At 46.6% G+C, this 27,378-nt stretch overlaps 2 protein-coding genes across 3 annotated transcripts in view; one reads left to right on the forward strand and one right to left on the reverse strand.

The window, feature by feature from the left end:
• The window catches only part of DYNC2I2 (dynein 2 intermediate chain 2), a 56,372-nt gene that overhangs the window by 895 nt on the left and 28,099 nt on the right, over positions 1-27,378 (forward strand). The gene's annotated exons all lie outside the window — the stretch shown is intronic.
• SET (SET nuclear proto-oncogene) lies at positions 10,240-16,472 on the reverse strand. Of its 2 annotated transcripts, none has more exons than XM_069986184.1 (8): positions 16,045-16,472; positions 14,430-14,487; positions 13,978-14,120; positions 13,472-13,575; positions 13,254-13,367; positions 12,452-12,622; positions 12,208-12,367; positions 10,240-11,640 (listed from the first exon to the last, which is right to left on the reverse strand). In XM_069986184.1, coding segments are annotated over exons 1-8 (825 nt in total). In that variant the 5' UTR covers positions 16,118-16,472; the 3' UTR covers positions 10,240-11,638. The 2 variants fall into 2 exon arrangements, with proteins under 2 accessions (XP_069842285.1, XP_069842284.1); XM_069986183.1 differs by having other exon boundaries at positions 12,212-12,367; positions 16,045-16,469.

A 27,378-nucleotide genomic window follows, 5' to 3' on the forward strand; every position in this document is an offset into this window, starting at 1 on the left:
GGGCTCTGTATGTCATTATACTGTGGGGGGGCTCTGTATGTCATTATACTGTGGGGGGGGGGCTCTGTATGTCATTATACTGTGGGGGGGCTCTGCATGTCATTATACTGTGGGGGGGCTCTGTATGTCATTATACTGTGGGGGGGCTCTGTATGTCATTATACTGTGGGGGGGGCTCTGTATGTCATTATACTGTGGGGGGGCTCTGTATGTCATTATACTGTGGGGGGGGGGGCTCTGCATGTGATTATACTGTGGGGAGGGCTCTGTATATGATTATACTGTGGGGGGGCTCTGCATGTGATTATACTGTGGGGGGGGGCTCTGTATGTGATTATACTGTGGGGAGGGCTCTGTATGTGATTATACTGTGGGGGGAGCTTCTGTATGTCATTATACTGTGGGGGCGCTGTATGTGATTATACTGGGGGGGCTCTGTATATGATTATACTGTGGGGGGCTCTGTATGTGATTATACTCTGGGGGGGCTCTGCATGTCATTATACTGTGGGGGGGGCTCTGTATGTGATTATACTGTGGGGGGGGGCTCTGTATGTCATTATACTGTGGGGAGGGCTCTGTATGTCATTATACTGTGGGGGGGCTCTGCATGTCATTATACTGTGGGGGGGCTCTGTATGTCATTATACTGTGGGGAGGGCTCTGCATGTGATTATACTGTGGGGGGCTCTGTATGTCATTATACTGTGGGGGGGCTCTGTATGTCATTATACTGTGGGGGCTCTGCATGTGATTATACTGTGGGGAGGGCTCTGTATGTGATTATACTGTGGGGGGCTCTGCATGTCATTATACTATGGGGGGCTCTGCATGTCATTATACTGTGGGGGGGCTCTGCATGTGATTATACTGTGGGGGGGCTCTGTATGTCATTATACTGTGGGGGGCTCTGTATGTCATTATACTGTGGGGGGACTCTGTATGTCATTATACTGTGGGGGGGCTCTGCATGTGATTATACTGTGGGGAGGGCTCTGTATGTGATTATACTGTGGGGGGGCTCTGCATGTGATTATACTGTGGGGAGGGCTCTACATGTCATTATACTGTGGGGGGGCTCTGTATGTCATTATACTGTGGGGGGCTCTGTATGTCATTATACTGTGGGGGGCTCTGTATGTCATTATACTGTGGGGGGGCTCTGTATGTGATTATACTGTAGGGGGGGGCTCTGTATGTGATTATACTGTGGGGGGGCTCTGCATGTCATTATACTGTGGGGGGCTCTGTATGTCATTATACTGTGGGGAGGGCTCTGTATGTGATTATACTGTGGGGGGGCTCTGCATGTCATTATACTGTGGGGGGGCTCTGTATGTCATTATACTGTGGGGAGGGCTCTGTATGTCATTATACTGTGGGGGGGGCTCTGCATGTGATTATACTGTGGGGGGGCTCTGCATGTGATTATACTGTTGGGGGGCTCTGTATGTGATTATACTGTGGGGGGGCTCTGCATGTGATTATACTGTGGGGAGGGCTCTGTATGTCATTATACTGTGGGGGCGCTGTATGTGATTATACTGGGGGGGCTCTGTATATGATTATACTGTGGGGGGCTCTGTATGTGATTATACTCTGGGGGGCTCTGTATATAATTATAATGTGGGGGGCTCTGTATGTGATTATACTCTGGGGGGGCTCTGTATGTCATTATACTGTGGGGGCGCTGTATGTGATTATACTGGGGGGGCTCTGTATATGATTATACTATGGGGGGCTCTGTATTTGATTATACTCTGGGGGGCTCTGTATATAATTATAATGTGGGGGGCTCTGTATGTGATTATACTCTGGGGGGCTCTGTATGTGATTATACTCTGGGGGGCTCTGTATATAATTATAATGTGGGAGGCTCTGTATATGATTATACTGTGGGGGGCTCTGTATGTGATTATACTCTGGGGGGCGCTGGATATGATTATACTGTGGGGGGCTCTGTATGTGATTATACTCTGGGGGGCGCTGGATATGATTATACTGTGGGGGGCTCTGTATGTGATTATACTGGGGGGGGGCTCTGCATGTCATTATACTGTGGGGGGGCTCTGTATGTCATTGTACTGTGGGGGGCTCTGTATGTAAATATACTGTGGGGGGCTCTGTATGTCATTATACTGTGGGGGGATCTGCACGTGAATATACTCTGGGGGGCTCTGTATATGATTATACTGTAGGAAAGCTCTGCATGTGATTATACTGTGGGGGGCTCTGCATGTCATTATATTGTGGGGGGATCTGCACGTGAATATACTCTGGGGGGCTCTGTAAGTGATTATACTGTGGGGGGGCTCTGTATGTGATTATACTGTGGGGGTCTGTATGTAATTATACTGTGGGGAGGGCTCTGTATGTGATTATACTGTGGGGGGCTCTGCATGTCATTATACTGTGGGGGGGCTCTGCATGTCATTATACGGTGGGGGGGCTCTGCATGTCATTATACTGTGGGGGGCTCTGTATGTGATTATACTGTGGGGGGGTCTGTATGTAATTATACTGTGGGGGTCTCTGTATGTCATTATACTGTGGGGGGCTCTGCATGTCATTACACTGTGGGGGGGCTCTGCATGTCATTATACTGTGGGGGGGCTCTGCATGTCATTATACGGTGGGGGGGCTCTGCATGTCATTATACTGTGGGGGGGCTCTGCATGTCATTATACGGTGGGGAGGGGGGCTCTGCATGTCATTATACTGTGGGGGGGGGCTCTGCATGTCATTATACAGTGGGGGGCTCTGTATGTGATTATACTGTGGGGGGCTCTGTATGTCATTATACTGTGGGGGGCTCTGCATGTCATTATACAGTGGGGGGGGCTCTGCATGTCATTATACTGTGGGGGGCTCTGTATGTGATTATACTGTGGGGGGCTCTGTATGTCATTATACTGTGGGGGGGCTCTGCATGTGATTATACTGGGGGGGCGGGTGCTCTGCATGTGATTATACTGTGGGGGGGCCTGTATGTGATTATACTGTGTGGGGGACTCTATGTGATTATACTGTGGGGGGGCTGTGCATGTAATTATACTGTGGGGGGCTCCCTGTGCGATCACATTGGGGGGGTTTCTGTGTGTGATTATACTGTGGGGGGGCAGCTCTGCATGTGATTATACTGTGGGGGAGGGGCTCTGTATATGATTATACTGTGGGGGGACTCTGTATGTGATTATACTGTGGGGATCTGTATGTGATTATACTGTGTGTGTGGGGGGGGGGCTCTGCATGTGATTATACTGTGGGGGGCTCTGTATGTGATTATACTGTGGGGGGGCTCTGCATGTGATTATACTGTGGGGGGCTCTGTATGTGATTATACTGTGGGGGGGGGGGGGCTCTGCATGTGATTATACTGTGGAGGAGGGGCTCTGTATATGATTATACTGTGGGGGGACTCTATGTGATTATACTGTGGGGGGGGGGGGCTCTGCAGGTGATTATACTGTGGGGGAGGGGCTCTGTATATGATTATACTGTGGGGGGGGGCTTTGTATGTGATTACACTGGGGGGGCTCTGCATGTGATTATACTGTGGGGGGACTCTATGTGATTATACTGTGGGGGGGGGCTCTCTGTGTGATTACATTGGGGGGGCTCTGTACCTGATTATACTGTGGGGGGGGGGGGTCTGTGTGTGATTATACTGTGGGGGCTCTATATGTGATTACACTGGGGGGGCTCTGCATGTGATTATACTGTGGGGGGCCTGTATGTGATTATACTGTGGGGGGGGGGCTCTGTATGTCATATACTGTAGGGGGCGGGCTCTGTATGTCATTATACTGTGGGGGAGGGGCTCTGTATGTCATTATACTGTGTGGGGGACTCTATGTGTGATTACATGGGGGGGCTCTGTACGTGATTATACTGTGTGGGGGGGGTCTGTGTGTGATTATACTGTGGGGGGATCTGTATGTGATACTGTAGGGGGGGCTCTGTATGTGATTATACTGGGGGGGGCTCTGCATGTGATTATACTGTGGGGGGGCTCTGCAGGTGATTATACTGTGGGGGAGGAGCTCTGCAGGTGATTATACTGTGGGGGGCTCTGCAGGTGATTATACTGGGGGGGCTCTGTATGTGATTATACTGTGTGTGGTGGGGGGGCTCTGTATATGATTATACTGTGGGGATCTGTATGTGATTATACTGGGGGGGGGGCTCTGCATGTGAATATACTGTGGTGGTGGTGGGGGGGTTCTGCATGTGATTATACTGTGGGGGGCTCTGTATGTGATTATACTGTGGGGATCTGTATGTGGTTATACTGTGGGGGGGGGCTCTGTATGTGATTATACTGTGGGGGGCTCTGTATGTGATTATACTGTGGGGGGGGGCTCTGTATGTGATTATACTGGGGGGGGGGCTCTGCATGTGATTATACTGTGGGGGGCTCTGTATGTGATTATACTGTGGGGGGGGCTCTGTATGTGATTATACTGGGGGGGCTCTGCAGGTGATTATACTGTGGGGGGGCTCTGCAGGTGATTATATTGTGGGGGGGGCTCTGTAGGTGATTATACTGTGGGGGGGCTCTGTATGTGATTATACTGTGGGGGATCTGTATGTGATTATACTGTGGGGGGGCTCTGCAGGTGATTATACTGTGGGGGGATCTGTATGTGATTATACTGTGGGGGGATCTGTATGTGATTATACTGTGGGGGGCTCTGTATGTGATTATACTGTGGGGGGGGCTCTGTATGTGATTATACTGGGGGGGCTCTGCAGGTGATTATACTGTGGGGGGGCTCTGCAGGTGATTATACTGTGGGGGAGGAGCTCTGCAGGTGATTATACTGTGGGGGGCTCTGCAGGTGATTATACTGGGGGGGCTCTGTATGTGATTATACTGTGTGTGGGGGGGGGGCTCTGTATATGATTATACTGTGGGGATCTGTATGTGATTATACTGGGGGGGGGCTCTGCATGTGAATATACTGTGGTGGTGGTGGGGGGGTTCTGCATGTGATTATACTGTGGGGGGCTCTGTATGTGATTATACTGTGGGGATCTGTATGTGGTTATACTGTGGGGGGGGGGCTCTGTATGTGATTATACTGTGGGGGGCTCTGTATGTGATTATACTGTGGGGATCTGTATGTGATTATACTGTGGGGGGGGGGGCTCTGTATGTGATTATACTGGGGGGGCTCTGCAGGTGATTATACTGTGGGGGGGCTCTGCAGGTGATTATACTGTGGGGGGGCTCTGTAGGTGATTATACTGTGGGGGGGCTCTGTATGTGATTATACTGTGGGGGATCTGTATGTGATTATACTGTGGGGGGGGCTCTGCAGGTGATTATACTGTGGGGGGATCTGTATGTGATTATACTGTGGGGGGGCTCTGTATGTGATTATACTGTGGGGGGGGGGCTCTGCAGGTGATTATACTGTGGGGGGATCTGTATGTGATTATACTGTGGGGGGCTCTGTATGTGATTATACTGGGGGGGCTCTGCAGGTGATTATACTGTGGGGGGGCTCTGTAGGTGATTATACTGTGGGGGGGCTCTGTATGTGATTATACTGTGGGGGGATCTGTATGTGATTATACTGTGGGGGGGGCTCTGCAGGTGATTATACTGTGGGGGGGCTCTGTATGTGATTATACTGTGGGGGGGCTCTGTATGTGATTATACCGTGGGGATCTGTATGTCATTATACTGTGGGGGGCTCTGTATGTGATTCTACAGGGGGGCTCTGCAGGTGATTATACTGGGGGGGCTCTGTATGTGGTTATACTGTGGGGGAGGGGCTCTGTATGTAATTATACTGTGGGGCTCTGTATGTGATTATACTGGGGGGGCTCTGCATTTGATTATACTGTGGGGGAGGGGCTCTGCATATAATTATACCGTGGGGGAGGGGCTCTGTATTTGACGTGACAATTCTTTAAGGCGGAATGCGGAATCAGCCAACCCATAGAATGGTGTCTATGGAGCTGGCAGAAAGGCGTGCGGCCGTGACCGCGTACAGGCAACGGAATTCTGCGTAATTTATTGGCGAGAATTCCTCAGTGTGAACCCACCCCAATTCAGGAAACTGTTGACCCTGTTACCAGAATGCTGCGATAATAATGAATGGATCCAGCGGCTTCAGCTCTGTGTTCAGCACCACGGACAACACACTAAACACGTCACATAGCTGTGCATCACACGGAACACTCCTGGTCAGATGGGGGGGGGGCAGCACTTCTTCATACAGCAATGTACATCCCTATGTTATATCGCTCATAGTTACTGCTTATACACAGATAGATGGCAGATAGAGCAATGTACATCCCTATGTTATATCGCTTATAGTCACTGCTTATACACAGATAGATGGCAGATAGAGCAATGTACATCCCTATGTTATATCGCTTACAGTCACTGCTTATACACAGATAGATGGCAGATAGAGCAATGTACATCCCTATGTTATATCGCTTACAGTCACTGCTTATACACAGATAGATGGCAGATAGAGCAATGTACATCCCTATGTTATATCGCTTATTGCTGCTGTTATACACATTTATATGCAATATGGTTGGGATTATTGTTGTAATCTGCTCAGGCATTACCCTAATGATATCAGATTTATTGTTTACATACAGCAGCTGATAAGTACTGGAAGACTGGAGATTTTCCAATAGAAGTAAATTAGAAATCTATATAACTTTCTGAAACCAGTTGATTTGAAAGAAAAAGATTGTCACTGGAGTACCCCTTTAACCCCTTGAGCGCCGGATGATCAAAAGGGGATTCCCCAGTGATCAGACCCTGTGGATGGGCTCTACAGTCAGCCCTGGGGCCCTGGCTGCTCAGTGTGCCCGCTGCTAGGTCCCTATAAGTGTAGCCCTCGCAGCAGCAGCAGCCTGTGTCACATACAGGCAATACATTGTAACTATGAAACTACAACTCCCATCCTGCCTGGACAGCCAGAGCTAACACTTGATGCATGATGGGAATAGTAATTTTGCAACAGCTGGAGGGCAAGACATGGCAAGATGTCAGCTGTGTCAATCCTAAGAATTGGAGATCTAACATGGCGTGCAGCAGATGTTGATTGCTCCCAGTAAGAGGAGAGTTTTAGACTACTGAATTACGGAAGGTGTGAACGTAGTCTTACAAAAGCAGAAACCGCGCCTCTCCTGTCCTCACTTCGGATGTTCTTTGGTTATGTCTGCAGAAGTTGGATGCTGTCCTATCACATTCCGGAAAACAGACAGTATCCATGTTTTCCTGGCAGCCCTAGGGCAGCACCCAACTTCTGCAGCCGCGGGGAATCAAATGCCCAACCTGCACATCTTCACAGGCTCAACACTACTCCTGGTCCCTACTTTATACCTTTTGCTGGAATAACCCTTTATATTTCATCTCTTGGAAGGGATTATGGTCCCATCATGCACTTGGATGGGATAGGAGCCGTGTATCTCTGGCCACCAGACGGCTTCTGCAGCTCAGAGAATGTACTTTCTGCTGGGCCAAGGTTACACAGCCAGGTGGAAGATGTCTCCATGGCCCAGTTATCCACTAGAGCAGCGATTTTCAACATTTTTTGAGCCGCGGCACACTTTTTATACTTACCAAAAAAACAACACTTTTATACCAACCAAAATGGCACAAAATGACACTAAAACAGTACATATTATACAGATAGTTAATAATATAGATTCTAAATGTATTTATACTCAGTGTGAAACCTGGGCGTTTTCTTCTCCCCCCTCTGCTTCCCTCCACCATACTTCTCCCCCCTCTGCTTCCCTCCACCATATTTCTCTACCCCCTGCTTCTCTCCACCATACTTCTCCCCCCTACTTCTCTCCCCCATCCCCATGTTTCTCTCCCCCATGCCTGCTCACCTCCTCCGAGATGGTCGCCACTGCTGTCCGCCTCACCTACTGGCCGCCCGTAGGGCCCGGACGTGCTCCTCCAATCAGCGGAGACCGGGAGCGCGGTGCGCTGCGGCGGGCCGTAGCGCTCACGTTGATTGGATGCGTGCATTACGGCCTGCCGCAGCGCACCACGTCCCCGTCTCCGCTGATTGGATAGGAGGAGCACGTTTGGGCGCTACAGGCGGCCAGTAGGTGAGGCGGACAGCAGCAGCGGGGCGATCTGCAGGGGCACCATAGTTTGGGGAACTTCCCCCGTGGCACACCCGACCATGTGGCGCGGCACACTGGTTGAAAATCACTGGACTATAGGACCTTGGAGCTTCTCCTGTTCTCATATAGATGGGGAGCACAGCTGTCTCACTATAAGATATCACCAGGACATCCCCCGCATGGTGACCAGACATTACAGAATCCACATCCAGTCCTATAGCAGCTCAGCCCCCAGATACACACTTATTACTGCAGCCCATCTGTCTTTATACCCCATGTTTTTTCTCCATTTACAGCACTTTCCGCAGCCAGTACTAAGCCCCCCCCCCAACAGCCCTTAGACGTCATGACTAGCTTCCATCATCTTGGTGGTCATGCAGAATAAACCACCTACAATAGGTTTTAGGAAGCTGGGAAGACGCTCTACATGGGCTACTCTTCTGTTCTATGCATACCACCCCCACTTATTCACAGCTCAGTATGAATAGGACCAGATGTTGGGGATGCTATATATACAGTTGTCTCCATAAGCAGTAATATGTCCTTGACCGTGCGATAAGCAATGACTATTACCTCGGTAACTAGAGACTGCGCAGTTTTCAAGGTGTATTGTGGTTGCCATGAAAACCTCTAAAGCCCCCACAAAGCCCTCCGCCTGGGTATCAATAGGGGCCGCAGCAGTGTGTATAACCGTGCTGTATATACAGTCACAGCTGCTGTAATAGAAGACTAGTCCCAATGCCAGACACTATAATTATCCAGCGCACACCCTACCACCCTCCCAGGAATTGTCTCTGCACATGAAATAGTCTGCACACACAGGTGACAAACATCCTGAAAAGCTACAAGGACGGTGTGCACCATTAGTTACCCCAAGAATATACCATCTAACCCAAGAATGGGGACACACTCACTGATATTTATACACACATTTTGATACCAAACCCACAACCCCTTTACCGAGACAACTGCCATCACGCCTAAAACTTTGCCTTCGGCTGTCCAGGCATGATGATAACTGTGGTTTTGCACCAGCAGGAGGGCCAAAGCTTCCCCATCCCAAATTTAAAGGGAATCTGTCAGCTGCCAAATCCTACCTGAGGTGGTGGTGAGTGTGCTGTAGCTGGTAATCCCCTTGTGAGCATGGTGCCATTTGTCCGAGCTGCGGATTATGTACAGTCTCAAATCTCTTACTGTACTGAAGAGTCAAAGAGGAGTTGAGTCTGTTTGTGCCGCACCACTGCTTCCTTCTACCTCTTCATGATCAATGCTGCCCGGCCTCCTGCTGGCTCAGCTGTCAGCCAGTGTCTCTGATAGCAGACCAGTCCTCTGTTGGCAGACACAGACAGCTGAGCCAGCAGGGGGCCAGGCAGTATTGATTATTCAAGAGTAGGAGGAAGGTGAGGCGGCCAGAGTGCAGCACAAAGACTGAGGAACACCTCCTGTTTGACTCTTCTTTACAGTAGGAGATCTGAGATTGTGCATAACCCACTGCACAGATAAGTTACCAAAAGGCACCATGCTCACTAGGGGACTGCCAGCCCCTCAGGTAGAGTCTGGGTAATGAGATTCTCTTTAGGGCTTGAGAACCTCTCCTATATACTTACACTGCCTATGGATTAGTTCATCTGTGCCATAGCCTTCCTGCATTACTAAGGCCCCTTACCTTATTGTATACAGCCCACATTGCGGCCAGTTTCACACAAGCATCTCACATGTGCACCTTTAAGGCTATATTACAGACCATTCCCAACCTAACCACAGGTCTGAAGACATGACTGCTGCTCAGATGCGTTGTCAGGCAGCTGTAACGTGGAGACAACATGGAGATCCCAGTCTCATCCTGTAACGGTTTGATGTCCGTATATAAACTTCATTGCCATACACAATATATTGTGCACCGTTCTCCTCATGATACCTATATATCTGGACAGTAAGTCAGACTTCATGTTTCTGTGAGTAACCAAGATGACCCCCTCACATGGTGGCAGTGACCACCTGTCCTCTTTACGCTGTCACATTTAGAAATAGGATATTATCTTGTTTATGAAGGCTTAGCCTTATCACCCTAGTATGCAGTCTGGAGACCTCCAGGTGGTATAAAAGGTGACAGGCGACATATAGATCACACCAATTACTTTATTTGTAGTGTTGATTGACAGGCATAAATCTGACAGCAATATGTAGATTTATAACAGACTAGGAATCAGATTAAGTGCCTACACACACCTTCGCCAAGCAAATTACAAAAAAGGTTTTTACCACAAAAACTCCATCCTAGACGGAGTATCATAGAGAGGTGCTGACTGTACGTCGCTGACAACCAGCGCCATGTGCCCCTGGCTTTGCTTGGCTGGTTAGTTTGGAGGTTACTACAAAATGCCCTGTATCAAAAAACATTAAATATCAGTCTGGGGGAGAGGGAAAAATAAAAAAAAAACACAAAAAATGACAACAAATGAGGGTGTGAGGACAGACAGGCAGGGAAGAAGGCGGCATCCAAGTGAAAACCAGTAGTCCCTTTGTGTACACATTTAGTTTTATTGTAACAAAGCAACTTGTACACTTTAACGTTTAAAACTGAGCATTTGTCTTTTTTCCAGAGAAGAAGAAAAAAAAAAAAGTTTGTTAATGTCCGTTTCTAATGTTTTCCTGCAGGGTCCTTTAAGGGGAGGCCCTGAAGGGTGTCAGAGCCGAGAGCCACCAGATTGATTTTTTTTTTTTTTGCTCGTTTTAAAAGTGTCTTAAACTGCATGGATGTCATCAAAAACATCACAAACATGCCAAAGAGAAAAAGCCATGTCTCCAAAATGCCCAACCTAGCCCTCCCGCCCCTCCCTGTCGTCTCTGAAAATCCCCCCCACACTGTCTAACCCTCCCCCAGTTTTGATTTTTTTTTGTACTTTTTCATTATTTTTTAAACAAGAAAAAAAAAAAAAAAAATAGACTGATACATGTTGGTAAATGCTATCTGTCCATATTCACATGGAAACAGTGTAACCTCTGAGCCTGATATACACAAGAGGGGAGGGGGGAAAAAAAAGAGTGAAGAGGCTAGACCGCTGCTATGCACTATTATCACAAGGTCCTGGACACCCCTCGGCCTCCACCGGTTACAGTGGCAGCAGAGGGGCACTTGGGCCCCATACACCATATGATGGTACAATGTACATATCGTTTATTGGAATTAGAAGAATGATTTGGGAACAGAAACAGGTTTAGAGATTTCCACTGTATTTTTACTCAGTTCTCACCTCTCCCCAAAAATAAAGTTATGAACCATGGTATAAAGAGGAGAGGAGGGGGAGATAGGACCAAGAACAAGGCGACCGAGCACACACACAAAAATAAAATTAAGAAAAAAAAAGGGTGGGAATATGAAAAAAAAATATAAAGGGGGAGAATAGGGAAGAAAAAAAAGTAACACAACAGCATCTTGCTCCCAGGGACTGGATAAAAAAAAAAAGGAAAAAAGGGTGGAATCGAAACATTGCAATCTTAATCGTCTTCACCTTCATCTTCCTGTAAAGAGAAGAGAAAGAAAGGTCTAAGTCTATAGTCACATATCTGACTAGTGTAGATTAGCTATTATGGCTTCTACATGGGATTATGAATGACATGTGTCACGTGACCACTTCTCCGGATAAGACTTCTCACTGGAAAACAAAGGACTTGACAAGTCCAATCCTAGAGTCTGGTGGCCACACATTAGATTGGCATCAGCTCCAAATTTACCCAACCAGCAGATTCTTATAACATTTGTCTCAAGTATGAAGTTTCACAAGTGTCTGTACTCTGTATATACAGAGCTCTGATGGTGACTATCATGGACACCTGCTGGTCTTCTGCAACTGATTTAATTGGGGCAAAAAATAAAAAAATCTTACAACCCTATAAAAGGGAGGCTGAAGCTTTGGAGTAAATTCCAGTGTGAGAATAAGGAGCAACCTGCAGCTTTGCTAAGCATACTGCCGGGAAGTAGCTTCAATAGCAAAAGTCTACTAACAGTCAAGTGCACTGTTGCAAAAAAATTATGGGTTTGGGCTATAACTTATTTGCATGCATAGTAAGTGACAAGATTTTACGTACATACCTCTGCCTCTTCTCCCTCTTCGTCTTCATCATCATCCTCTTCTCCTTCAACCTCATCTTCATCCCCTTCCTCATCAATGTCTTCTAAGCCTTCTTCCTCTTCGTCGTCGTCATCTTCTTCCTCACCCTCGCCTTCTTCGTCCTCCATATCTGGAACCTTTTAAAAGAAAACATGAAGCGATGAGTACTGCTACTAAATCTCAACTCTCTAAGTTTTTATCAATCGTGTGCAGTTACTTACAAGGTAGTACTGTAATGGGTTTGGCCAGATGTCATCCTTGATGACCTCTCCTAACTCATCTGCTCCGGCATCCGAATGATCTGTGAACCAGGTGAAGAAGCTTTCTGGCTCTTCATGCTGCCTCTTTCTGCTGGCTTTGTTCTGTGTTTGGCTGGAACGTTTTGTCAAATCCTAAAATAAATAAGCAGACAGACACATTAGGACAAAAATCAATGCAATCAGACAGGACGGTCAATAGCTTAGCCTGTGATCTGTACATTAGAGATGTGATGTTATTCCACTATGATACACAACACAGGAAACATCTGGAGAAAGCCAGCTGACTGTACTGTTAAAGGAAAGAACCTAAGCCTGCCTTAATAGCAAATACTGTATAGGTGTATCTGAAGATCTCATCTCAGATGTTCTTGGTGGAGAATTGTCAGGACCAAGTTTCTCCGTTTCATATGACCTAACAGATCCTAGATGCAGCAGCACCTTTTAAAATGAACTCCTTATAGATTCCAAACTGCATGTAGGTCACTTATGACGCATTTGCTGGACAACCACCAACTATCTTGCACCTATAGTTAATACCAAAGCTGCATCTGTGTGTTCAAGGCGGCTGCATTCATACAAAACTTTATTGCATCTTAAGATATGCAATAAACCTAACCTATAATCTTCCTCAGAAACCACTAAAGCCAACATACAGGAATACAAGACTGGCTGCTACAGTTAATTTTATATTTTTCTGGAGAATATGGCCAATAGACTGACTACAGCAAATGTCTTACAACAATGTTACAATGAGGACATGTACCTTTCCAGCTTTCCATTTAATCTCTGTTGACTTTGAGGATGGGTCTCCGCTCTCATTTAAGTGGAACTCTTTAGAGAGAACTTTGTTTTCGAAGTAAGGATTCTCGTCAAAATTCTGCAGAAAACACGGAACAGATACAATTATAGATCAGCAATGCATGGACAACACACATTATACATACTGTATATACTTTTTTTTTTTATAAAAGGACCACCTACAAAATCTATTCTGTATCCAGATTTTATGTCTTCGAACTCTGTCACTTCCACCCTGGTCAGATAGTGAAGGGCTTCTTCGTCTTCTTCACCCAAGAGTGCAGAGACTGCAAACGAACAAAACACATTACTATCCATGAAACAGACTCCTACAGAAAACCACCACTACATACACATATATATCACTATAAGGACACTGCAATAAATGCAATTGGCTGCCATTACTCTTAGACTAAGAATTATACAGGAACTGCTATGTAGTGCAACAAGCCTTTTATATTGTTATTATTGTTATATTTCATATAAGAATTGTGTCCTGGAAAAGGGGAAAACCAAGGCAAATGATCATTCTCTATCTTGCCTTTATTGCATTAAGGGCTATGGAAACTCCGGAAAAGCTATTTTTTTTCTCTCTTTCTACTTATGGTGCAAGTAGCCTTTCTGCAGTAGGCAGAGCATAAGGTTTTCTGCAAGTAAAATAACCATAGAGGCACTATATACATTCTTACCTTGTGGGTGATTGACGAATGTCGTGACCCAAAAATTTGGGATTTTGGCGATCAATTCTGACCTCTTCTGAAAGAATGGCTGGCGGAGTTTGTTGTATTTCTGTTCTACTTTCAAGATTTCCTCACTGGCTTGTTCATTCAGTCTATGAAAGGAAGAGCAATGGCATTAATACAATGCAACACAACTAGATAGGAAATGTCTCACACATTGCATGGTGTAACAGTACACATCTACAACCAAACTCAATGCTACACAAAAAGCAGTGACCAGATTGGTTGATTCATATGCCTTGGATCTGTATTACATCCTGGAAGTCTCGACCACACTCTGGGGCTGACAACCAGAACTGGCCGTGAACAGACCCAGAGTGTGGCCGAGACCTGCAGCCATAATAGACCGATATAATTCAACATTACGCTATAGAGAACACTGATACTGAAGAGTTACATACCTGTCTATTTCATTCTGTACTTCGTCAATATGCTCAATTGCTTCCTGTTGCTCTTTTTCTGGAAAATAAAGAAATGCAATGTTATTTCTGTGAACTCACGCAGCTACGTTATTTATATAACATCCCAAATGCAAGTACCAGTAAAAAGTTGACGTCAAGCACTTTATACATCCTCATAGGGGATCTGAACTTTAAAGACTGTGGCTCCTACTATGGCCGATCCCAGCTCCTGTATGTATTACATACTGGCCGTTTTAGGAGGCTTGTTGCACACTAAAGTGAAAATTATGCAGACACCAGTGGGTATTATCTCCTGTTACTATGGTTAGGGGCCTGTGAACATAATGAAAGGGAGCGCCAGAGACCACCCAGGCTTACCCCTACCACCGATATTTGTCCACTATATGACACTTGAACACACGCCTAGTGTCTCCAGTGCCAACTATCACTCCTATCAGGTGCCCATAACACTGAACACTGGCATTGTCCTTAGTCTCCCATCATAATAGGAGTTGAGGTCTTGCAGCAGCTGGAGAACAAGACCCTGTACCAATAAAATCCACCTGTGACACCGGAATTGTCGTAAAACAAAAACTTTGACCACGGTCTGACAGCTGAAGCTACCATGAGCATTGTAGTTTTGCAACAGCTGCAGGGACCCAGGTGTAATGTATTGGGGTGGAGGAGTACCAGCATGACAGGAATGGGTAACACTGCTGGCGCTATCAGGTCATGCTGGGATCAGTAGTTCAACAGATGTCGAGTCTAGACCAGTGCTCCCCAATCCATGCAAGACTACAACTCCCATCATGCCCAGTCAGCCAAAGTGAAACCATGTGGCTAATAAGGGTGTGAACATACAAATCAATATACTTTTTTTTATGGAAAAAATTGTGTCCCATTCATCAATCTATCGAAATCCCATTAAGTAACCCCAATAGGGAGCTCCCCCTTATCCAGCCTGGGAATGGAGGAGGCCATCTTCCCCTGCTACAGGGAGGTTGGCTTTGTGACAAGTGCCATCAGAGCAATAAAGTTGATTATAACAAGTGGACTGTACCAATCCCATAATAGGGGGGGCCAAGTGCTGCCGTTACGGAGGCAGAATCTAGCAGATCGGCGGTAAACAGCGGCCACACACGTGGGATGACAGCGATGGCGGCGCCACTGGGAGACACGGGAGGGGGGGGAGCGGAAGCGGCCTGCTCACTACAGCGGGAAGGACAAAACCCGGAGGCCGCTGGGACCCACGTGGAGGCGGCGAGGCCGGGCGGCGGGCCCGGGAGGGAGCAGCGCTGGGCGGCCGGAGAAGAGTCCGCACCGTTCCCGGGCTTCCTCCCGCGCCTCCCTCGGCCTGCGCCATGCGGATCAGGACGGAAGCATCATGGCGGAGGACAATGAAGCCGCGGGCTCCGTCCTGCGCAACGCGGGCCACACAGCCCGGGCGGCCCCGAGCCCCCACGCCCGGCCCGCCGCCCCGCACACACTCCCGCCCGCCGCAGCCCGCCACTCCGGGATCCCCTGGGCCTCCCCCAGCAGAGCCCCGGCGAGCCCGCCTTCCGCCGCCGAAAATGGCCGCCCTTCCCCCCCACAGCCGCACACACACTGCCCGTACCTGAGGTCTCGTCCGCTCCATCGTGGTTGGAGTTCACCTCCTTTTTACTAAGTTTGGCCGCCGGCGCCGACATGTTGTGAGGAGAGAGGAGGCGAGGAGAGCGGAGAAGGGTGAGGAGGAGGAGGGAGGGGGTGCAGGCTCAGGCCTGGCGCGCTGGGAGCAGGAGAGACGAAGCTCCTCGGCTGAGGCGGCGCACGGACCGCTCCTGGGAGGGGAGGGTGGGGGCACGGAGCTCCGCGGCGGGATCCCCTCTCCTTCTGGCGGCTGCTGTGCAGGAAAAGAGCGACGACCTAGAGCGGGAGAGAGGGGAGCGCGATGGCCGCTGCTGTGTGAGGTAAATCTCGCTCCCGACCAATGTGTGTGAGAGAGAAAGGAGGGGGGAGGGACGCACTGCGCTCGGCACCAACACTCGCTCCCGCTCTAGACGGTACCACCTCCCAGCAAAGGGGTGGTAGCCAAGCGAGGGGCGGGGATTCAACTATTCTGTACGAAGCGACTCCGCCCACTTCCCCCTTCTCTACCCTATGAGGGTGGGGCGACCCGACGACGTGGGGGTGTCTCGGGAACGTCACGGACACTAGCGGGATCCTATTGGTTGGTGGTGCCTAGGAGAGGGTGCGTCAGCGGGTCACGTGGCGCGCTGGGCGGGGCGGAGGGCTTGTGGATGCGCTTTCAGTTCCCGCCGCACGCCGAGGAGAAGGGGGTGGAGTAGTGGGAGGTGGGTGTGTGAGAGGGGGCCACGCCCATCCCCGCACCCGTGGCCTACAACCCCTTCACTGCCGTTGTCATATTATCTTATTATAGATGGGGGATAAGATAACGGGCGCTGGGCTGTTGGTCGCCATGGAGACCTGCCTGTAGTTCTTCCATAGCTGTGAGGCGGCCGCGGTGCTGTAGGCTGCAGCGTTGTCAGGTCACGTTGTAGCTTCATAACAACCAGAGCACATGTCCTGACAGCCTTCCGGCCCCGCACGGTGGCCGTGCACATGACACACGAGTGGATCCGGTCATTACACCGACTGACCCACCAAAAACATGGCGGAGCAGACATACAAAGGGGCAGACATAGACACAGCCGGGGTGGGGGATGAGTGTGTGACTGCTGGGACCCCCAATAATCATGTTCATTCTTCAGCGCGGATAGAGCATGAGCGCGCGCCTCCCATAGACTCCCATTATGAGCGGGAGGCTAACGGCTTTAATGCGGCGGACAATTCCACCGCGGAATTACAATAGTTTTGCTCAGTGGGAACCGGGCCTTACCCAACCATTACAACCCCCAGCATGCCCTGACAGACACCCCATACACTAGAGAACAGTGTTACCTAACCTGTACAACTCCCAGCATGCCCTGACAGACACCCCATACACTAGAGAACAGTGTTACCTAACCTGTACAACTCCCAGCATGCCCTGACAGACCCCCATACACTAGAGAACAGTGTTACCCAACCATTACAACCCCCAGCATGCCCTGACAGACCCCCATACACTAGAACAGTGTTACCCAACCTGTACAACCCCCAGCATTCCCTGACAGACACCCCCATACACTAGAGAACAGTGTTACCTAACCATTGCAACCCCCAGCATGCCCTGACAGACACCCCATACACTAGAGAACAGTGTTACCTAACCTGTACAACTCCCAGCATGCCCTGACAGACCCCCATACACTAGAACAGTGTTACCCAACCATTACAACCCCCAGCATTGCCTGACAAACCCCCCATACACTACAGAACAGTGTTACCCAACCATTACAACCCCCAGCATGCCCTGACAGACACCCCGTACACTAGAACAGTGTTACCCAACCATTACAACCCCCAGCATGCCCTGACAGACACCCCATACACTAGAACAGTGTTACCCAACCATTACAACCCCCAGCATTGCCTGACAAACCCCCCATACACTACAGAACAGTGTTACCCAACCATTACAACCCCCAGCATGCCCTGACAGACACCCCATACACTAGAGAACAGTGTTACCTAACTTGTACAACCCCCAGCATTCCCTGACAGACACCCCCATACACTAGAGAACAGTGTTACCCAACCTGTACAACCCCCAGCATTCCCTGAAAGCTGAAGGCATCATGGGAGTAGTATTTTTGGAGAACCCTAAGTTGGGGAACATGGCTGTATTGTGTAGCATTCTGGGACTTGTGGTTTTCTTTATGAATCCAAAGACTACAACTCTAGATATGAACTCAACTGGGGCACGCCGGAGTCCCATCATTCCGCATTCGATCACTGGTAGAGATAAGCGGACCGTCAGACTTTTAGTCCGACAGAATTGGCGCTCTCTGGTCATGCCTGTGATCCCGGCCGCATAGTTGCGATCCCACGAATATGCAGCCAGGATATTCCAGGGATTTACATCTCTAATACTTATTCTCTCCTCCCCTTTCCATAGACTTGTATTGGCAGCATATAACTGATCTCTCAGTAAACGATCAGTTGATTCATTAGATGAGCTGTAAATCGGCCATTTTAAGCCATTTCCTCCTATAAATTACATTGAGTTCAATAGTTTTTTGCAAACTGCATATTTTATATTAAAAAAAATATGAAAAACTGGCAAAAAAAAATTGCAAATGGAAGAAAAGTAAATTTTAGACTCCTGTAAAATGTTTTTCTGTCTTTTGAGCCGAGATTTACTTATTTTCAATCCTCTTTGGGTAATAATATGGTGGTGGTGCGGTCAGCCACGTGTAGTAAGTGAGATGTCATCGTTATTAAAGTTCATAAATTAAAAAAAAAAAAAAAAATGAACGAGCAAAAAGTTACATAAGGCTCGAAAGAAAGCTGGTGATCAGTAGTTGTCACTATCTATATGTGCAGAGTGTGGAAATCCCCTAAGGCCGTGTTCACACCTGCAGCTGAGCAGTAATGAATATATATATATATACAGTGATGCTCCACCTCTGTGCTATAATGCATGTGTGCCAGTTATAAAGGAGCTCTCTGCACTGTGATAACTATGAGATGATGTATAGATAGAGGGAGATGGAGACAGAGACACAAAAACACATAGCTACATAGGATGGTTGGGAAAAAAGACACATTTGTACACATAATACAAGTGGTAAGATCCCCTCAGGTCAGTATATACCAGGAGTCACTGCAGCCCCAGATTAATGTCATCCAGTATCTGATAGTGTCTATTACATCAAAGTGCAACTTTTTATCTCCATCTCAAAGTCTTCTTCAAAACGCACTTTGTTTGCGTCTTTTAACGGAATAAACACTATTTGATACGGGATCACATTACTATGAGGCTGCTGTGAGATAAAGAGATATTAGATAGATAGATAGATAGATAGATAGATACATGATAGATAGGAGATAGATAGATAGGAGATGGATAGATAGGAGATAGATAGATAGATAGATAGATAGATAGATACCGACCGACAAAATCTTTAGCGGCACCACCACAGGCAATAAGTTCCGTGTGCCAGCGGAACGTACTTGACCGGAGTACTCAAATTAAATATCAACAGAATTTCCGCAGCACAACTCGTGTTGAAAAAACTTGTGTTATTTATTCCATATTAAAGTGCAAAGAAAACATGCGTGCAGCACAGCAAAAAAATCGAAGTACGATGCGACGTTTCGGTGACCTCCGTCACCCTTTTCAAGCATACTTCTAAGTGTACAACTTCCTCCTTTTATACAAACATCCGTGATTAGCAAATAAATCTCATAGGTGAATACAAGTGTCCATCAAGGCAGTGTGTGTGTTCATGCACTTGATCAGTGCTTAATTCATCAGCTGTGTAAGGTACGCCACCTCCTCCTTGGCGTACAAATAGATAGATAGATAGATAGATAGATAGATAGATACATGATAGATAGGAGATAGATAGATAGGAGATGGATAGATAGGAGATAGATAGATAGATAGATAGATAGATAGGAGATAGATAGATAGATAGATAGATAGATAGATAGGAGATAGATAGATAGATAGGAGATAGATAGATAGGAGATAGATAGATAGGAGATAGATAGATAGATAGGAGATAGATAGATAGGAGATAGATAGATAGATAGGAGATAGATAGATAGATAGATAGGAGATAGATAGATAGATAGATAGATAGGAGATAGATAGATAGATACATAGATACATAGATAGATAGGAGATAGATAGGGGATAGATAGATAGATAGATAGATAGATAGATAGATAGATAGATAGATAGGGGATAGGAGATAGATAGATAGGAGATAGATAGGAGATAGAGGGATAGATAGATAGATAGATAGATAGTTAGATAGGAGATGGATAGATAGATAGATAGATACATGATAGATAGGAGATAGATAGATAGATAGATACATGATAGATAGGAGAGAGATAGATAGATACATAGATAGATAGATACATAGATAGATAGGAGATAGATAGGAGATAGATAGATAGGGGATAGGAGATAGATAGATAGGAGATAGAGGGACAGATAGATAGATAGTTAGATAGGAGATGGATAGATAATAGATAGATAGCAGATAGATAGATAATAAATAGATCGATAGGGGATAGATAGGAGATAGATATATACAGTATGTTGCAGGGAAATGGCTGAATCGGGGATTTTTATAAAATGCCGGGAAATGATGAAATGGCCACACTGTTACATCATTTCGCTGAAGAAAGTCAGGGATTTGATCAAATCCCTGACCCCTTTCGGAAAAAGGTTGAAATAAACGAGCCAGGAGTTGCCTGGCTCTATGTTTATTTATCAAGTAAGGGTCCATTTACACAGAAAGATTATCTGACAGATTATTTGCCAAAGATTTGAAACCAAAGCCAGAAACAGACTATAAACAGAGATCAGGTCATAAAGGAAACACTGGCATTTTTTCTCTTTTCAAATCCATTCCTGGCTTTGGCGTCAAATCTTTGTCAGATAATCTTTCTGTGTAAATGGACCATAATACAACAATAGTCGTTGAAACGTGAATTATTTATTCAAAACTAATTAACAAGGGAAATAGCTAGCTAAGCTGATATTTTTAACAAATGCAATTAATGAATAATCATGATCATTCTTTTTTTTCTTTTTTTTATTAAAACACGTTGTTGATTTGTGGCATCTTGAGTTGCAGGGTACCTTACCTTGCAGTACTACTCTTTTTTTGTGTACAGGCACTTTTTTTGTGTGTGTGTTACATTGCATTTTGGACTGTTCACAGGAACACTTTTTAAAGTGACTCTGTACCCACAATCTGACCCCCGCAAACCGTTTGTACCTTCGGATAGCTGCTTTTAATCCAAGATCCATCCTTTGGTCCATTCGGCAGGTGATGCAGTTATTGTCCTAAAAAACAACCTTTAAACTGGCAGCCCTGTGCCCAACGGCCAGGGCTTAGATTGTGTATGCATTAGGCTGGCACACCCTCTCTGTCCCTCCTCCCCGCCCTCCTCATCATTAAGAATGCTCCAGGCAGATTGTCTCCTATTCATCAGCTGTGTGAAAACTGAACATGGGCTGGATTGTGAAGGCACCTGAGAAAATGTTCCAGTGGCATTCCTAATGATGAAGAGGGTGGGGAGGAGGGATGGTAGGGTGGTGCAACTCCCTTTGGGCACGGGGCTGCAAGTTTAAAAGTAGTTTTTTAGGACAATAACTGCATCATCTGCCGAATGGACCCCAGGACAGATCTTGGATTAAAAGCAGCTATCCGAAGGTACAAATGGTTTGGGGGGGTTGGATTGTGGGTACAGAGTCACTTTAAATCCTTGAAAATTTCCTGCAATCTCAGGCAGACTTAGGTCAGTCTGGGGAACTGTGTCTGTAAGGCTCGGCTCACACTACATTTTTGCAATCCGTTTTTTGTGTAGTTGACCTCATTTTTGTGTCCGTTAAAAAAAAATGGATCCGTTTTGATTTTTTTTTTTTTAATAATGCAATTCAATGGAAAAACGGATCAAAACGCATGCACACACATGTATCTGTTTTTTCCAAAAATGTAGTGTGAACCCAGCCTAAATGTTGTAGAAGCTACTTGAAGAGTGTTTCTAGGTAGCCAATCTTTTATAATTCCGACCAAGGTACCAATTTGGTATAATTTATTATTTTATTTTATTTTTTGCATCTAATACAATCCCCATCTAATGGGCCTCTATCAACCTAAAACCACTGACACCCCTTTAAATTTCTTCAAGGAAACTTTATTTTTTTTTCAGCCAATCTCTTCAGGTGTTTTGTGGCATTTTCCCATCGATCTTTAATGCTCTCTGCCTCTCTGGCATAAATAGTACAGAATTTTCGGCCCGTATCCTTCTTCTCCTACGGTATTGCCTCATATATATCGCGTGCATCGGATTTTTACGTCACATGAATGGGCTCTGGCAGATTCCATTCCACAAACAACGCAACATACTTTAAGGTTCAACAGCCTTTTCCCCTTCCGATGCGAGTACAGATGATTGGCCCAATAGGCCGATAGATAGATAGATAGATAGATAGATAGATAGATAGATAGATAGATAGATAGATAGATAGACAAACCATATATCAGAGCCTACAGAGGGAGTACAATCTGGCCCCATATATGGAGAAACTGCCCAACCCCAGAGGCCGGATAACCCTGAGCCGCTACAGGCTGAGCGCCCACAACCTGGCTATTAAAACCTGGAATCACTGACAGATATACAAGCCCAGGGAGAGCAGACTGTGCCAGCAGTGCGGCCAAGAGGCTGTGGAGGATGAGGCCCACTTCCTGCTACATTGCTCCAAATACTCAGCAGTGAGAGACTTACTATAGGAGATTCTCCAATATCCTCCCAGGCTTCTCCACCATGGAGGACTATAGCGGAACAATACATCACTGCCTGCCATAGACTGAGATGAGCGTGATATGCCATGGACCCCAATTTCCTGACCCCGGTATCTCCCCATGATATATGACAGCGTTCTGTCCCTACCCCCCTTCCCTACCCATCCTCAATAATTTCCTGTTTGCTTTGGCAATGCTAATATGTTATTAAGAATTTGATTTTATAGGAGATAGATAGATAGAAGTCAGATAGATAGGAAATAGATAATAGGATATAGATAGATAATAGTAGATAGATAGGAGACAGATGATGGGACTGGGGTCCTCAACTGGCAGGCCGCAGTCCGAACGCGGACCACGGAGGCCAGCTGTCCAAACCCCGGCTGCAGCTTCGCTTTGCATAGTAACTATGAGCGCTCTTAATGAGCGCTCATACTTACCGTGGAGCAGCAGCATTGACAGAGAGGGAACCTTTGGCTCCCTCCCTCTCAGTCACTCTTGTGGCCGCAGCGGTCACAAGAGGCCGCTCTCTGTCTCTGGTGTCGGCGCTCGAATGACATCACTGCGCCGGTGCCAGGACAATTGGAGAGCAGCCTCTTGTGACCGCTGCAGTGCAGCCACAAGAGTGAAGAGAAGAGGAGACGCCCGGACCCAGGTGAGTCTATATACAACAGCGGAGTACAAAGCGGGCAGCTATATACTATTGGGGAAACGCACAGGGGGGCTATATACTACTGGAGGACCGCACAGTGGGGCTATATACTACTGCTGAGCTCACAGAAGGGCTATATACTACTGAGGGAGTGCACAGGGGGGTTATATACAATTGGGTGAGCGCACAGGGGGGCTATATATAATTCTGGGGGAGCGCACAGTGGGACTATATACTACTGGGGGAACGCACAGGGGGGCTATATACTACTTTGGGAGTGCACCGACGGACTAAATACTACTGGGGGAGTGCACATGAGGACTATATACTACTGGGGGAGCAACAGGGGGGCTATATAGGGGCTGGCGATAGAGAAAAAAATGCCAGTTTTCCCACTAATAAGCATCATTTTTGTGTGTAAATAGTTCAACAATGTTTGTGAAACGTTAACAAAACAACACGTTAACTACTGATGTTTAGCTTGGACCTTCACCTGACAATAGACCCCGTTAAGTGGAACTTCACTAAAAGTTGTTGAGTACCCCTGTGATAGGAGAAAAACATACGTGCAGCACAGCAAATAAAGATATGATGCAACCGCCTCCACCTCCATATGATCTCCACCGCCTTTTTCAAGCATGAAACATCGCATCATATCTTTATTTATTTGCTGTGCTGCACGTATGTTTTTCTACTTTTTGATGAAATAAATCACTGAAGAAATTTAACTACAAGATGTGCTGCGGGAAATTTGTTTATTATATCTAAAGAGTATCATTGGTCAGATACTATCCTGCTGGCACTCGGACTTTGGAACTGACAGGTAGTGCCGCCACTATTTCATTGGACTAGATAGATAATAGAACAGACCGGTAGCTTCAAATCAGCCATCGAGATGCTGAGAGACAAAGACTGCAAAACCTTCTACACCATCAGAAGATGATTTTATCACCTTAAGCCACCTGTCAAGGTTTGGCTTAAAATCTTCGACTCCGTCATCGCATCAATTCTCCTGTACAGCAGTGAAGTCTCGGGTCTTCACATATACTCCGACTGGTTAAGGTGGGATTCCAGCCCAACGGAAATCTTCCACCTGGAATTCTGTAAGCATCTCCTCCAGGTCCATCGGAGCACTTCTAACTGTGCCTGTAGAGCAGAGCTGGGCAGATTCCCCCTACACCTCATAATCCAGAAGAGGGCGCTGTCATTCTGGGGCCACCTACATGGTAATAGTGAAGGTTCCTATCACCATAAAGCCTTGCTACACCAAGGGGCCCAAAGCAGAGCCCCAAAATATACCTACTGGAACCCAGACCAACCAGACAAGCACCCCATACCACTTTACAAAAGCCGGGATCAGGAACACAATAAAGGGGAGACAAGAAGAATACATCCAAGGAGGGAGGAGGTCAGAGGAACCCAGAAGTCTGCAGGGGGAGTACAGACTGGCCCCATATCTGGAGGAGCTTCCTAACCCCAAAGACTGGAAGATCCTGAGCCGCTACCGGCTAAGCGCCCACAGCCTGGCCATCAAATACAGGCGGCACCGACAGAGCTACATCCCCAGGAAGAGCAGACTATGCCAACAGTGCGACCAGGAGGCCGTGGAGGATGAGGCCCACTTCCTGCTACACTGCTCCAAATACTCAGCAGTGAGGGACACTCACTATAGGAGACTCTCCAATCTCCTCCCAGGCTTCACCACCATGGAGGAGGAAGAGAGACTGCCCATCCTGCTGGGAGAGGAAGAGACCACAGTGACTATAGCGGCACAATATGTCACTGCCTGCCATAGACTGAGAGGAGCGTGATATGTCATGATAGACCATGAAGCCCTGTACACCGACCCTGGGTGAATTCCATCTCCTCACCCCCCTACTTTCCACATGCTTTGGCAATGCTAATGTGTAACTTGGACCTGCCAATAAAGCTTTTTGGATTTTATTTGATAGATAGCTAGGAGATAGATAATAGATAGGAGACAGATAGATAGATAGATAGATAGATAGATAGATAGATAGATAGATAGGTAGATAGGAGATAGATAATAGATAGATAGATAGGAGATAGATAGATAGATAGATAGATAGATAGATAGATAGATAGATAGGTAGATAGATAGGAGTAGATAGATAGATAGATAATAAATAGATAGATAGATAGATAATAAATAGATAGATAGGAGATAGATAGATAATAAATAGATAGATAGATAAATAGGGTCCACTTACACAGAAAGATTATCTGACTGATTATCTGCCAAAGATTTGAAGCCAAAGCCAGGAATGGATTTGAAAAGAGGAGAAATCTCAGGCTTTCCCTTATGACCTGTTCTTTGTTTATAGTCTGTTCCTGGCTTTGGCTTCAAATCTTTGGCAGATAATCTTTCTGTGTAAATGGACCCATAGATAGATAGATAGATAGGAGATATATAGATGGGTAGGCATTAGCTGGGGTTGCTGTAGTCCAGCAGGGTGAGGGGCTGCAGTCTCTCCATATTGAGGTCTTTCTGCATAATTTATGTGACAGCGCTGAAGACACTTGCGGCCTATGAAAAGACTTTGCACAGTAAAGTTTTTTTCTTCCCCTAAATTCTGCCCCCACCCCCCATCTGATGTCATTCAGCAGAGGCGGCAGTGGTCCTATTGTTACTGGCCTCTTGGCAGCCAGAGAATTGGCCCCCTTATTGCAGAGTCAGCAGGGGGCTATGCTATAGGCTGTATCTACAGTGAACTCCTTAAGGGTAAATTCACACGGGCGTCTCGCATTAAAAAAAACGCAGCTAATCCGCAGCTAATCCGCAATACATTTATTATTCTTATTATAATTAATACGTGTATTGCGGATTAGGTGCGGATTAGGTGCGGATTAGCTGCGGTTTTTTTATGCGAGACGCCCGTGTGAATTTACCCTAACCCTACAATGCTCAGGGTGGTTTATACACAGAATAAAGAGAAACGACCCACCACCATTACTGCACAAGTCCGGATAACCAACACTTGTTCCCAGCAATGGAATGATAATAATATGGAACAGCAGAAGACTAAACACGGATTACCTATTGTTAGTGGAGGGGTAGGGGGTCCGGTGCTGGGTAGCCCCCTCTATAAAGTCCACATGACCTAATAGGTCTTATAGACAGGGGGCTTCTCATTAGTTAATGCTGTATTATCATGGTCTTTCTTTCTGAATAGTCTCTGCCTTTACAATTTATTATACTGTGACCATCCAGTAATCCAGAATGTTTGATAATCCGGCACATAATCAGTCCTATCAAGGCTGAGAAAAACTATAGAAACAACACCACTCTTGTCTTCAGGTTGGGTGTGGTATTGCAGCTCAGTTTCATTAAAGTGAAAGGAGATGAATTGTAATACCACACACAACCTGAGGACAAATGAGGCACTGTTTTTGCAAGAAAGTAGCTGTTTGTTTTTTTTAATTCTAGATAACCCTATTAAGTCAGTCGCCTTGGATGCCAATGGTAAAGCTATAGGGGGTGCAGTGGCATTCAGGCCCAGGAGCCCATAAGGTCTATAGACTTTCCAATAAAAGCCGAGCAGAGACGAAGGACCACAGCCAAATACTGACAATGAGTAGTCATTTCAGACCCCAGACCCCCAATAATCCAAGCTTCCCACGTCACTATGGCATGTCAGAAGTTTGTTTAGAAGTTAAGGTAAAAGATCCCTCTTAGACTTTAGTCAGCTGTTCCGGCTGCTTGCGGCAGGTTCGGCCTTTAGTGTAAGGTGTATGGGGCTCTCCCGAACAACCAATGACAGATGATGTCAGTGGGGATAGCGTTCGGGCGTGATGGTAAGGCTGACCCCCTTGTTTCAGGAAACATAATAGGGGCTTAAAGGGGTTATCCAGCGCTACAAAA

The sequence above is a fragment of the Dendropsophus ebraccatus genome, chromosome 10, assembly GCF_027789765.1.
Source record: "Dendropsophus ebraccatus isolate aDenEbr1 chromosome 10, aDenEbr1.pat, whole genome shotgun sequence".
In the NCBI taxonomy this organism is placed as follows: domain Eukaryota; kingdom Metazoa; phylum Chordata; class Amphibia; order Anura; family Hylidae; genus Dendropsophus; species Dendropsophus ebraccatus.

Bases quoted from the DNA above. Each gene is read 5' to 3' on its own strand.
- SET (XM_069986183.1), bottom strand. From the start codon at position 16,117: ATGTCGGCGCCGGCGGCCAAACTTAGTAAAAAGGAGGTGAACTCCAAC. The intron at 14,121-14,429 runs GTATGTAACTCT...TTCCTTTCATAG, and splicing joins GTACAGAATGAAATAGACAG to ACTGAATGAACAAGCCAGTG. The intron at 12,368-12,451 runs GTAAGTAACTGC...TTCTTTTAAAAG, and splicing joins ACCCATTACAGTACTACCTT to GTTCCAGATATGGAGGACGA.